Source organism: Epinephelus lanceolatus, chromosome 21 (genome assembly GCF_041903045.1).
Source record: "Epinephelus lanceolatus isolate andai-2023 chromosome 21, ASM4190304v1, whole genome shotgun sequence".
In the NCBI taxonomy this organism is placed as follows: domain Eukaryota; kingdom Metazoa; phylum Chordata; class Actinopteri; order Perciformes; family Serranidae; genus Epinephelus; species Epinephelus lanceolatus.
Genome location: NC_135754.1, coordinates 24171947 through 24185858, shown reverse-complemented (window position 1 = coordinate 24185858; position 13912 = coordinate 24171947). Strand labels below are relative to the sequence as shown.

General features: G+C 40.5%; 1 protein-coding gene across 18 annotated transcripts in view; it reads left to right on the top strand.

Annotated features, from left to right (window-relative positions):
• The window catches only part of LOC117247532 (calcium-activated potassium channel subunit alpha-1a), a 150108-nt gene that overhangs the window by 118792 nt on the left and 17404 nt on the right, over positions 1 to 13912 (top strand). For 6 of the 18 annotated variants that reach the window (XM_078163663.1, XM_078163662.1, XM_078163672.1 and 3 more), the window contains 6 exons: positions 1484 to 1577; positions 7944 to 8067; positions 8494 to 8718; positions 10650 to 10842; positions 13458 to 13571; positions 13800 to 13892. In XM_078163663.1, coding sequence (XP_078019789.1) covers positions 1484 to 1577; positions 7944 to 8067; positions 8494 to 8718; positions 10650 to 10842; positions 13458 to 13571; positions 13800 to 13892 — 843 coding nt within the window. Of the gene's footprint in view, positions 1 to 1468; positions 1578 to 7943; positions 8068 to 8493; positions 8719 to 10649; positions 10843 to 13457; positions 13572 to 13799; positions 13893 to 13912 lie in introns of all 18 variants that reach the window. The other 12 variants (XM_078163661.1, XM_078163660.1, XM_078163671.1 and 9 more) reach the window with 3 other exon arrangements.

The window sequence follows — 13912 nt, the reverse complement described above, 5'->3', positions numbered from 1 at the left end:
CAAGGGAAGCCTGCTGCCCCCCGCTGAGCCCTCCGCTCTGAGACTGAGCTTCATGGGCTCCGGGGACCTGGGCCAGGTGGGCCAACTACCAGGGGTGGCAGAAGAGGCAAGCCGGCTCCAGCGGGCACGCAGCCTTCCAGTGAAATACAGATACCACCCCAGTCACTCCAATAATGCCACGCTCAGTCACAGGCACTGTAAGCCCCCCTCCCCTCCCCCAGCGTGTTTGGCAGGCCTGAACTCAACAACAGCACAACCAAAGCATGTGCTTGCCAGGCTGGAGTGGTTGCATGTGTAGCATTCCTTACTAATGACCCAGTGTGTGCAGCTGTCAGCTGTGAAACATTAAATATTGAACAGGCCAAGCAAGATGTGAAGGGCCAGTGTGTTGGAGCATCCCTCTCCACTGGAAGCCCCCCGTAACTCTACATTTTCCATTACAGTGTCACTCTCAGACATTGTAGCAGGGCCTGAAATCCCGTGTTCATCTGCAGAGGAGCATGATCTCCATTTAGATGAAATCGCTTTTAATTTCTCCGTTGTTAAACCGTCATTAGTCAACATATTTTCCAAGCTATTCCCACTATTATTAACGATGGCTGTTAAAACGCGATTAGCCAAAACACTTTTCTTGCTGCTCGTGTTTATTTTACCAGCGCCTGCCACAGAGCAGAGCTGTGTTCTTCAGCTTGTGAAAATATTTGCCTGATTACTTTACTCCAGGGTGAAACTTGTAATTCGTTCCCTGTGAAGAGCTCAGTGCAGTTTTGTGTAGCGGTAGAGACAATGTCCGAGGGGCATCTCAGCTGTACATAAATCACTCTGGCACGAGGACCAACATAATTATATGAGCCAAGGGCGTCACTCCCAAGATGAAGAAAGACCAGCAATCCAGACTGGATTCAGTATTGGCACATAAGTACCTTTTATTTATAGTGTTGGATGCATGATGTTCATGGGGTATTACCTTAATTAAATGAGAATGTAAATTATTAGCATGGCGGAAAGAAGAGCTATCCAAGTCTAGAACTGAGGAAATTTGTACTAACAAGGTACTGAGACATTAAAGTATCCACTGAGGTAATTGTGGTCCTACATTATCTGGATTACTGCAGTTCTCTAGATAAGTGCGTGGTGAATAAAACCTCACAGATTTAGCAGTTGGCATGATGGTTGATGATGGCACTATTGCATGTTTGCATCTTCATACACAACCATGCAACGATGTGCTAACGTGTGTGCTGTCGTCATCACGCAAACATTGGACTGTTTTCTGTCGCACACGAGTTAAAGTGTCCTGTCCACTCCATCTTGTTCACCCAACCTCTCTTTCCACTCTGTGTCTCTGTAACCGTTTTATCTCTTTGAATTCACTGACCTCAAGTTGTGCTGTGTTGTTCTATTTTTGTTGTTGTCACTGAGTTTTGGATTTTTGCTTGTCTTCTGATTATTCCCTTGCTCTTACTAGTGCCTTTTGTTGCAGTTGAAGAGGACCAACAGTCTGCGTTGTCGCCTAAAAAAAAGCAACGTAACGGAGGCATGAGAAATTCTCCAAACTCTTCACCCAAGATAATGAGGTAGGACAACAATGGCGTTACTGCTTTGTCTTTCTTTGTGTTGTTACCATACATTTATTTTTCCTAATCTTCAACTGGAAAATATAAAACTCAGTACATTTCATTAAAATTCTCCAATAACCAGATTTACACAACCCTGATATGTTTATTTTCTAAAGTTGTTATGGTGAAATGTGTTTTGTGGGACAAACAGTTGGTTATATAAACCTACATTCACCAAACAAGAAGCAACATTAGCATATGTTGTGTTGTGAGTTGTGTTTCTGTTCCCTCAGTGAATATGAGTCCAATATTCACTCTCCTTTTAGCTCTAGCTTTGGTCTCCACAAACTTCTGAGAAAAAATATTTGGCTCTTTATTGGCTGCAAAATGCTCCATGATGTTTACAAGCTAGTCGCTAATCTCTACAGCAGATATCTGCCTATGTGTGCAGAATCTGTAGGCAACAGTACACGATTTCGGTACTGGAAGCGTTCTGGTTTCGGTTTGTAGTCCGAGTAGTATTGATCAGGCTTTGGTTACTTGCAGGTAAACAGTCTGTGTGGAAAGCAAAAAAGTTGGAACGCATTGGCTATCGTCTGACTTCGATTTCGCTGCACATGGAAGAAAAAGACTTGCTACATCCGCTTGCTACACCATATCTACCGAAATACTGGCTGTTGCCCCAGAGCTTTTAGCTGATGGGTTTCAAGATGGGCTAGTTGCTGTTGTTGGCTGTCTGCTGTTTGGTGCTGTGCGAATAGCCTACAGTGGTTTTTTGTTTTAGACTATTTTTTTCTGGTAACCGCTGCCTGCTGTGGCGGGAAATGAGGTTGATGTGAGCAGTGAGTGTGAACCAAAACAGTGAAGTTATAGTACTTACAAAAACAAAACAATGACGGCGGGAATGTTGTGCTGTTATTTGCTGTTCTGTATAAAAGGTACAATCGTTCTTTAAGTTAGCAGCAGAGGTAGTAAAAGTGCCAAATCTGTATTAAAAAAAGTGAGCTGGCAGGTCAGGACAGGTGTGACATTTTGACCATGTGTTATGTTTCCCACCAATGGGAGATTTAACAGACAGCTAGCAGCAGTTAGCAGCTAACTTGAAGTTGAACATCAACCGAAAATGTCTGCAAATTGGTGAGACGGTGAGGTCTGGCAGCTTCTTACCCTCCAAGCAGAGGACAAGATCAGCTGCTATTTAACAAGGACTGGAAATTATGTTTTTGCCATGTCATGCCATTGTTATTGTTTAGAAAGCGCTGCCCAACACTTATATGTCAAACTAGAGGCTGAGGCTGTTGTGTTCTACATCACGCCTCTTTGCCTCTTTTGTTTCCAGGACATTTAAAATCACACACTGGGGCAGCATGTCGCCGGCGTTGTTTGGTTCTGTGTAAAAATGCAAAGCAGGCGTAATGAAGGGTCTTTGTTGCGGCAGAATTGCAGGATCTCTGTGTAAAAACATCTATAGTCATTTGATTTACTGTTTATCCAAAAATATTGACATCAGCAGCTTTAAGGGTGCTTTTTTGTGTGTAAAAACCAAATACCTGCCAACGTCTTCTGATGTTTTAAACTCAAATTTCAACGGTAAATATTATAGAAAACATCGTAAAGAAAATGCTTATGTAATAGCAGAGATGTCAGACCTGCAGAAGGGCTCTATGCCACAAGGCTTCATGTGACACCCACAGACTACAGCTCTTAAACAGGCCTGGCACTAATGACAACGCCAGCCAGTCAGAGGGGCTCTAAAGGATAGATAGCCCAAGGCTATTCATCTATTGTTGGATCCCTCTGAGCTCTTTTCAGCACGTAAGGCCACAGATGATATGTATCATCACAATGAAAGGCGAATTCAAATGCTACCTTGCTTTTATCTTGTCCCGTGAAATTAAATCGGCGCTTATTGATTTTGACTGGAGATAACACTGTTATTCAACAAGAAGCCATTACAGGATGATAATAGTAATAGTCATTGTCATTAAGTGCCATGTTACAAGGAAGCAAGGCAACAGGGAAGTCCTGCAGCCTGACGTATACAAAGTGGAATTGTACAGATGAAACTGAATTAAAACTGACAGATGACTTTATGTTCCCGTTGCTAATATGGCTCCTGTTCATTTGACATTCAGAAATTAAATCCACAAATGTCTGTATTGTTTAACATTATGAGATCATAACATAGTACAGTCATTATAAAAGTGACTTGGTGTTATATATAAAAGGAGTGTTTTTATATGCATAATTTAGCATTCTCCTTTTGATCCATGGCCTCTGTTTTTTTCAGGTGGGCGTTTGCCCTTGTTTGATTGTTTGATTTGGTTCAAAGTGGTGTCAAAGTTGAATCGCTCCAGGTGATTTCCAGCCTCTTGGGTAACAAAACCAGGCTTTTCTAAAGCTATAGCCATCAGCTAAATATCAGCCCACCAAACCAATCCATCTACTTGCCATGTTAATACACCACACGGTACAGGTGGATGTGTTATTTCATCTCGTCTGCTGCCTCCACGCTGGAGAGGGATTCACTGCAGTAGCCTAAGGGATACTTCATTGCAACAAGCCGAGAAAAAAACATCTGGGTGTATACTGTATTAAATGTGTTTTTACAGGACCTGCGGTCTCAAGGCCTTTGTAAATAAGTAATGATCAACAGATTGGCTGTGGGTTTTGAAGAGCAAGCCTTTGTCAGTTTGCATGATGGGGAGGATTTTCAAAGACTTTGCCTGCCCTCACTGCTTGTACACAGTCAGCTAGTAGTGTAGCGATGCCGAAATAGAAAATTTACATAATATGCATGTTTAGCTTCTACTTTGTGTCTCTGTGAGCTGTCATTACGCTCCTCCAGAAGACACCTGGCTTTATGTTTTGCGGTCATGACGTGTGAAGTCTTGTCAAACGTGTCATCTTACCACTAAAGTCGTGAATTATGCTGCTGATCATTTTGGATGTTTAGAAGTGCGGAAAAGACACTCGCAGACGCCTCTGCTCTGTGTAATGAAAAGAGAGTGCACAAAGGAAGGAAGCGATCATCTGTGGAAGCAGAACTGTCTCCAGTTTCTAGATGTATCAGCAAACTAACACGTCCTGTCTGGAACTTAGCAATGACGACCTCACTGAAATTAACTCCATTTCCACAGGCTCCTTGATGGGTCATAAGACACATCTAATTGTGGGATGTCACAATGCGTTCGGTCACATCGGACCGTGCCGTGACATACACGTCATGTCTGCTACAGGATGGCTGAGGCAATTGGCAGTGCAGGATAGTGACAGGCCATCACGGCTGACAGTGAGCGATAGCTATCCTGGCAGAGCTCTGCCTCACCAGTCATCTTCCACAAGGACAAACTGAAGTGACAGCGGCTCCACTGAGTGAGTGGTGAAACATTCGACTTCTGATGAAATATTTAGCCCGGGTGTAAAACCACTAAATGCTTTCACTCTTATTAGAACTTGCATTTCAGACTCTGGCAGAAGCAGATGATGTAGTGCACAGTGGGAGTTATAGAACATAATAAATAGTGCTTAGTTTATTGATTTGTTGATTTATTGAAGATGTATTAACAACAACGTCATTTATCAAACTGCTTTTTTCAGTTTTATATCTCTCTAAATTGAATGTTTGGGTTTGGGACAGCATTATGAAGATGCCACCTTGAGCTCTGAGAAATTTTTATGGGTTATTCTCACAAATGTTTAACATTTTATGGACAATGAATCATAAACTAACACTTGAAACAATATTTAAAGTAACTGTAATCTTTCAGCAACATTGATAGAAAGAAACATGGTGACATTTCTCCTGCTCCAGTTTTTACCCTTACATTTTATAGAATTTTACAAAGCTTCACCCACAGAATTTATTGTGCACACTTTGTGTCCTTTCAATTAAAATGCTTTGACAGATGTGATTCTGAGAGGTAGAAAGCAGCGTTTCCTTCTCCATCTACACTTCCATTCTTGAGAGGACATCCAGGACTTGCCTAGGGGTATATAAGCCCAAGGCGGGCTTTTTTGGCTTCAGTCTGCTGGAGCCTGAGGGATGGTAGTTTCAGCTGACACTTTCATGCATACTTAACATGTTACTTAGAGCAGCATTCTTTTAAGGTACTCGCATGGATTAAAGAGATGCTCTTCTTAAGGAGAGAAGACCTGAAGTATTTAAAAGGTTTCGGACAAAGACAGAAGGCTTCTGTCTGAGTTTCAGACAATAACATCTTCGACTGTGATCTGAATCTGACAGTCAATTTAGTGCAGAGGGAATTGTGTTGGGGAGCACACGGCCTGGTGTTCGACTACATCGGCTGGTTAGGTGGAGGTGAATTGGAAATAATAATACAGGAATATCAACTTCTGGTGTAATCATGTTGTGATGAAGTGATCGTATTTTATGTTTTTGCACAATTATGTTTTCCAAATTAATGATTCCAAGCAAACTGTAATTACAAAATTGAAATTAAAAGCATGCATCTACTAATGAACAAGAGGCTCGTGCTCGTGACAGTGTGAGATGTAAACATTAATGGCGTCCTCCTCAGCTGAGCTGTTGTTAGCCAGTGAGGTTAAAAAGAGGAGGAGTCACAGCATCCTAACATGTCATGTCATTGTGGTACAACACGTGCAGAGAAATCAGGTCTGCACTTACTGAAAGACTCAATAGGTGGCGCGCTTTCATAGAACATGTGCATGTTTGATTCGTTATGCTGAGGGTGTAACGGGCAAAAATTACAATTCTGCAATTATTGAAAAAGTTCTTTGTAAAAGACCATAAATAAATGCTTACTACGTGAAAACGCTCAATGGTAAATCAGCCGCCAACCATCCGAGTGTACCCAAAAATTTCTGTCAGGCCTTCTGTCATTTTGTTTCTAACGCTGTCTGCAGTAACCCTTAAACATCGCAACTCCAGTTACATTGCATGCATGTTATAGTCCATAGCTCCCGTGGGGTCAAAGAGCGTGTCCCAGCGTTCATTGAATAGCTTTGCTGTTAGCTAGCTCAGTGGTGCTAGGTGAGCGAGCAGTAGATGCATGCATCCTCTTGAGCACTGATACAGGCGGCTGGTGTAGTTTGGTAGAAAGAAAACGGTTCCTACATGAAACTGCTCACAACAAGGTCTGTGGATTATCTTGAGTAAAAAGGGTCATCATTTCTGAAAAGAGACATTACTGTTGAGTTTTTAAATTGGATTGATTTTTAGGTGCTTTAAGCACCACAAACTGAGTGCCATGTAGTTCCATTATGTTGGACAGAAGGCAGACATCTCTACGGCTGATATCTGCAACACTTGGCACCTCACACTAAAACAATCTAGACTGATAAACAGCACTACAGGTAAAAGAAAAAATACATTTTTTTAATTGGGGGTGAACTGTTCCTTTAAGGCAATAACTTAATACCTGGTGATTTTTGTTTTTCAAATACACTATGTTGTTTTTGTTTTTTGTTTTTTTTGTGTCGGGTTCTTGAGAGAGAGGAGAGATGAACACGAGAGTATCTTACAACCTTCCCTTTAGAAACTCTGTCAAAAGCTCATATCACTCTGACCAGAACAGGCACGGTGCAACAGGAGGGACTCATGTCGGGTGACCACTTTAGTGGTCAGTGTTTGGTAGGATGAGGCTCACTGCTGCGCTCGGTGAAATTAGTTTATGTAGTTCTGATGCTCTGTTTAAACATTAATACCCTTCACTTCGAACAGCAAATATGAGTGGGCAAATATGCTGAAATATTTAAAGTCTGGTCTGTTAAAGCTTTTACCACGCAGCACACTACGTCAAAAGCTGTATGCAGTAAGGGGGCGTAATTGCATCTCCGTGCTCATGCCAGTCAACGCAGCGTGTTGCTGCCATCTCCTTCCGCCTGGCTGCCGCTGCTGATGTCACTCTGCTTGATGACATGGCAGTTTTGTTGGCATTTGTGCAGATGGCCTCTGACAGGAATGAGCAAAGAGGGGAAAAAAGGATGAAGCTACCTTTTTTTTGGCTTTGTCTTGAGAGCCCTACATTTTCTGATGGTCTGCTGATGAATGTTTGTGACAATTTAGAAAGTAAAATTTGATTCTTACTATTAGTCAGTGTCATTTTAATTTCTTTACTTCAATTTATTTCTTTTCATTTTTGCACTTTTAATTGACCGATTTTACTATCATCACTTGTAATCTTGATATTTTTTAAATCTTGATTTATACACCTTAATTTGTTTTGAAATGTGCTATATTAAAAATATTATTTTTGTCTGCCTGTGATTTATAGTCTCAGGTTAATCATGTTATAATTTAGATTTATTAGTCAAATGCCAATAACAAGTTAATTTAATCCACATTTACAGTGTCTGATGATGTTCTTTCATTCCCTCCCTCTCGTCTTTTTGTTTGATTAGACACGACCCACTCCTCATCCCGGGGAACGAGCAGATTGAGAGCATGGACGAGAACGTAAAGAAATACGACTCCACGGGGATGTTTCACTGGTGCCCGTCCAAAGACATCGAGAAGGTCATCTTGGTGGGTTCTGCTCTTTTACTCAGCACACGTCATTTGTCCCTGACACTCTTTCTCCCCGGTGACAGATGTGTCATGTCACAAAGCACCATCAGAGGTTGACAGGGCACTTAAACACTCTGTAATGAGGTGTTTGACATGTCATTTGCTATATGGGGTCCATGTACATAGAACGTTTCTTGTACTAATACACATGCCATTTTTCAAATTACCTTCATAGTCTATTGCAGTCATGAACTGCATGATATATTTTACTGGGTGAGTAGGTAACTGAAAGAAGAGAAAGCAGTACATTTGCTAGAGAAGGCAGTTTGTGCCACATTTATGTCATAAAGCTTTTTATTTATTTATTTTAACCTTTGTTTGTTCTCTCTCTCTCTCTCTCTCTCTCTCTCTCTCTCCCCCTCTCCCCCTCCCTCCCTCCCTCAGACCCGGAGCGAGGCAGCCATGACTGTTCTGAGTGGTCACGTGGTCGTGTGCATATTTGGAGATGTGAAATCAGCATTGATCGGACTCCGAAACTTCGTCATGCCTCTGAGAGCGAGCAACTTTCACTACCATGAGCTAAAGCACATTGTGTTTGTCGGCTCACTTGAGTATCTGAAGCGGGAGTGGGAGACTCTCCACAATTTCCCAAAGGTCTCCATTTTACCTGTGAGTACAACAAAATAACCATATATTTCATATATTCATCTACTGTAACCGGTACGACAAAATTAACAATCCCGTCTCCTAAAAATGACTTTCATATGCAGCTAATTTGCTTTGGTAAATATGTTCTGTAGCAGACTTAAAGCTTTGGCCCAGACTGAAATTTCATGGATTGCCGTGATATTTTGTACAGACGTTTATGTTATCCAAACACTGTATCTTGATGACTTTGGCGATCCCCTGACTTTTCCTGTAGCGACACCATGATGTTGACATTTGTGTTTTTCAGTAAAATATTTCAGCAGCTGTTGGATGATTTGATAGAAAATTTGATCCGCACATTGATGTCCCCATCAAGATGAATTATAATTATTCCAGTGATCCCTTAACTTTTCCTCTAGAGCCATCATCCAGTCAAAATGTTAAAAGCAAAATGTATTTTATTCTGTTTTTTTTATCCCATTCACATTGATTGACCCCCTAAAATCTTAAAGCTGTTCAGTAAAATTACATAGAAAATAGAATTTTTTTTTTTCTAAATAGCTTAGATGCAGGGCTGGGTATCGAAACTCGATACCTTTTAAGGTATTGACTGAAATAACTTGGTATGGAAACATCTCAGACTTTCTGTTAACACCATCTCCAGAGCCACTATCCTCCTGGCGAATGGTCAATTCAGTTTCTGCCCAGTAAGCACGAGCTACCCAGCGCAGCAGCAGCAGCAGCAGCAGCAGCAGCAGCTAACATCCACAACCATGCCGTTAAACAGTTGCCCCTGAAAATCCAATCATAATATTTTTGACCAAATACCTCACTATTGATAATGCAACAAAATTGTAGGATTGACTGTTGATGCTTTCACAAAGTATTTTTGATAAATAGTCATCAGTAATGTGGATGTAATGGCTCAGTGGGTAAAGGCAAATAATAAAACGGCTAGTACAGTCTGGTAGGTTCAAATTGCATCACTTTACTGTAATGCATCCTTTAAAAACAGAAAAAGACAACTTAAGACACAACCATGTCCAAAATCAAAGACAATATCTAATCTCATATCACAATATAGATTCATTATCGATACCTTGCTCAGCCCTGTGATATGTCTTGAAGCAAATAAAAAACACTCCATATGGACATGTGAACAAGGTTAAAAACTTAATTTTTACTAGAGTGGGTCTTTAAAATATTCGCTCCTGGAAACTAAGGCATGTTGTGATTATGCTTTAAAAGCAACTTAAAGGATTCTGTTTAAGTAGGAAAAGATTATGGTTTTGGCTTTTTTTTTTTTTTTTCCCCCAAGTCAAAGCTGACTTGAAGCACAAGACAGGACAACTTCAGTATTTGATGAAAACCATGATCTTTCCTTAAAGATATACACTTCATGAATTGTCGACTTCTGTTTGTAAACAGTATCGGCAGCATAAGTTAAAGTCCTAGCTTTGCTGCTACATCACCTGCGTGCGGTTCCCAGAAACATCCCAACCACAGCAAAATACTAAAATACAGGCAGAGGGCAGAGTCTCTGCAGATAGATACACCACCACACGCTTGTAGTGGGTCGTAAGTGATGATTGAGAGGGATTACTTTATATAAGTCAATACACTGCTTTTTAGGGAAATCCTCTATAGTATAACTTCAACCAGCTGTTTCAGTCACCTAAACATGTGGGACGCAGGATGTGAAAAATCATCCACCACAACCGTGACTCTGTGACTATTCAGCATCTGGATTGGAAAACACTTTAAATATCAATTAAGTTTCCTCCAAAACATAATTAAGTGATTTAGTAGTGTATAAAAAGTGTTTTTTAGGAGACACGGTTGACATAAAGCTCAAGGGAGAAAACAGTAATTTGAAAGTTGCCAAGTTTTCATTTACCTCTTGGTGTCACATAGGTGAGATAACAAATTCTCTCCTTCACTCCCTCTCAAAGGGCACACCGTTGAGTCGGGCGGATCTGAGGGCTGTCAACATCAACCTCTGCGACATGTGTGTCATTCTGTCAGCCAATCAGAACAATATTGACGACGCATCACTGCAGGACAAAGAATGCATCTTGGCGTCACTCAACATCAAATCCATGCTGTTTGACGACAGCATCGGGGTCTTGCAGGCTAATTCCCAAGGTAAGGAGCACCCTATCATAGTTCACTGCTCCGCCTGGAAGGGACAGGGCCCTGGCACAGAGAATATCGCTCACTGGGTGCTGCCTGGCTGACCTGGTGTCACTGCGTTTGACAGTAAACCCAACTGACTATTCCTCAGGTTACTGTAACAACTGGTTTCTTCACAAGACTAATTGGTGGCAACAAGCACAGCGTTGGCACAAAAGCCTTACCTGGCTCACACATTTTTTCTTCCTAGTATACAAGCCTACTTTGGAAAACTAATATGTTTATAATTTATGAATACTGCATGTTACACTGAAGCACTCAGCGTGAGACGGCCTTCAATAATGGTCATTCTTTGGCATTGAGAGAAATGCTTTTAGAAACCTTTTGACCCGAGGAGGGAGGGAGAAAATATCCTGCCAATTTCATTATTTTTCTAATACATGTATGACCTCACATTCGCCTTAGTCAGCACAAAGTGATGGATGTCAAAACACGGCCTATGTATAATACATACAGCATCACTGATTTAATGTGCTTACTTGTCAGTCTGAGGAAAGCAAGGAATGTCAAGTCAATTTGAATTCAATCTTGCGTCACTTATTTTCTATTTCATGGCTCCATACTGTACATGTTGTTTTTTTTATGTGTGTGTGTGTAAAAGCTTTCCATCTCCATGCACACACAATCTACGGGAAACAAAATGAGCAGTATGTCACATCTATTATATATAGACTAATATTGGACCTTGTCAAGAATACAGTAACATCGCACTCAGCAACTTTATGCTTTAGCAGTGGCAGTGAATGGATGAAATAGCCCCAGTGTATTAGTTCTGCTGATATGCCTGTTTGTAGCCTCTGATGAAGTATTGATGTTTGCAGGCTGTTCTCATGCACTGTTTGTATGTGTACCTACAAAGAGTAACACCCCAGAATTTGCATATAACCTATGTAATCACGAGCCAGTAATTCATGTAAAAGCCATGTAATCCGTAAAGCTGCGATCACGTGACCAATGCGCTGATGGAAGTAAAGAAGCATGTAGTATGAAGCGTGATAGTCCGTGTAACAAGGCAGGTTGGGATGGTGGATGGGTGCAAACACAGGACTGTTCCCCAGGAAACCTGTGTTTGTGTCCTGTGTGACACCAAGTAAACTCTAAGTTATTTTAAGGTACGCCATCACCATGTCTCTTTTCCTAAACCTAACCTACGCAACTTTACTTGCCTAAACCTAACCCACTAACTTAATGTTGAGTATGTGACTTTACATTAGTATGTAATGTGCCAACCATGATGCTTTTCCTAAACCTAACTTATGTAATTATGTTAAGTATATAACTTAATGTTAGAATGTAATGTGACCACGCCCAGCCATGATCCTTTCCTGCACCTAAACTACATGACTTTACTTTAATAGACGTAACCAATATTAATTTACTTGCCTTACCTAACCGACGTAACTTTAAGCATGTAATTTTACATTAAGTATGTAAAGTGATGACGTCCAACCATGTTTGTGTTCCTGAACCTAATCTACATATTTTTAGGTCAAGTTTGTATCTTAACAGTAAGAATATAATGTGACTATTGCCAACCATGTTTCTTTTCCTAAAGCTAGCCTTTTTAACTTTACTTTCCCAAATCTCGCCTAAGGAACTATACTTGCCAAAACTTAACCTACGTTAGATTACTATATGTAACATCACATTAGTATGTAATGTGACCACACCCAACTATTTTTTCCCCCCTAAACCTAAGCTATGTATTTTTGGTTGCCTGAATCTAACCTACGTAACATTACCGTAAGAACGTAACTACATGTTAGTACGTAATGTGACCATGCCTAACCATATTATTTTCCTAAACCTAAGCTATTTCTATTTACTTACCTAAACTTAACCTACGTAACTTTACCCTGAGTACGTAACTTCTCATTAGTATGTAATATGACCATACCCAACCATGTTTTTTCCCCAAACCTAACCTACGTAACTTAACTTGCCTAAACTTAACCTACGTAACTTTACCTTGAGTACGTAACTTCCCATTAGTATTTAATATGACCATACCCAACCATGTTTTTTCCCCAAACCTAACCTACGTAACTTACCTCGCCTAAACTTAACCTACGTAACTTTACCTTGAGTACGTAACTTCCCATTAGTACGTAATGTGCGTCTAACCATATTTTTTTCCTAAACCTAACCTACATAACTTTACTTGCCTAAACCTAATCTACGAAACTTTACTCGTATAAACCTAACCTACAAAACCTTAAGTAAGTAACTTCACATTAGTACATAATGTGCCTAATTCCAATCATGTTTTTTTCCTAAACCTAAGCTATGTATTTTTACTTACCTAAACTTAATCTACGTAACTTGCCTAAACATAACCTGGGTAAATTTACTTGCCTTAATCTAACTTACGTAACAATACTTGCCTAAACCTAAGCCACATAATGTAATGTTAGGTAAGTGATGTAAGAGCACCATTCTTAGGGCACTAATATGTTAGATATCATACAAACAGTTGTGTGAGTATATGTTGCGTGTTTCTAACCTCTGATGAAGTATTGAATATTGCATTAACAGATGTGCATTATGTTATGTGTGTGTTCATTTAGGCTTTACACCCCCAGGGATGGATAGATCGTCTCCTGAAAACAGCCCAGTCCATGGATTAGTGCGGCAGACGTCTGTCACAACTGGAGCAAATATTCCCATCATAACAGAGCTAGGTATGCTTGCTGCTGCATATTTGTGTCAGCTGATTGATATGTTACCTCTACTGTTGCATGTTTTTTTTTTTTTTTTATTTACATAGTTGTAAACAGATCTGAAAACACAGTGTCTGCAATAAGAGGCTGTCAACACTTGATTAACTGTACAATAAGTGGAGTTTATATGTTTTTTTTTGTCCCTTGTTGACATGCTTCAGTAACTGTTTTTCCTCAACACTTGTCTAGCACCATTAGCAAAGCCAGGCAAAAAACCGCCTGTGATTTCATTCAGTCAGGATAAAAGCAGTGGGACCAGCATACAAATGATAACTGAGCTGGGTAAGAAGTGCCTCTGTCCT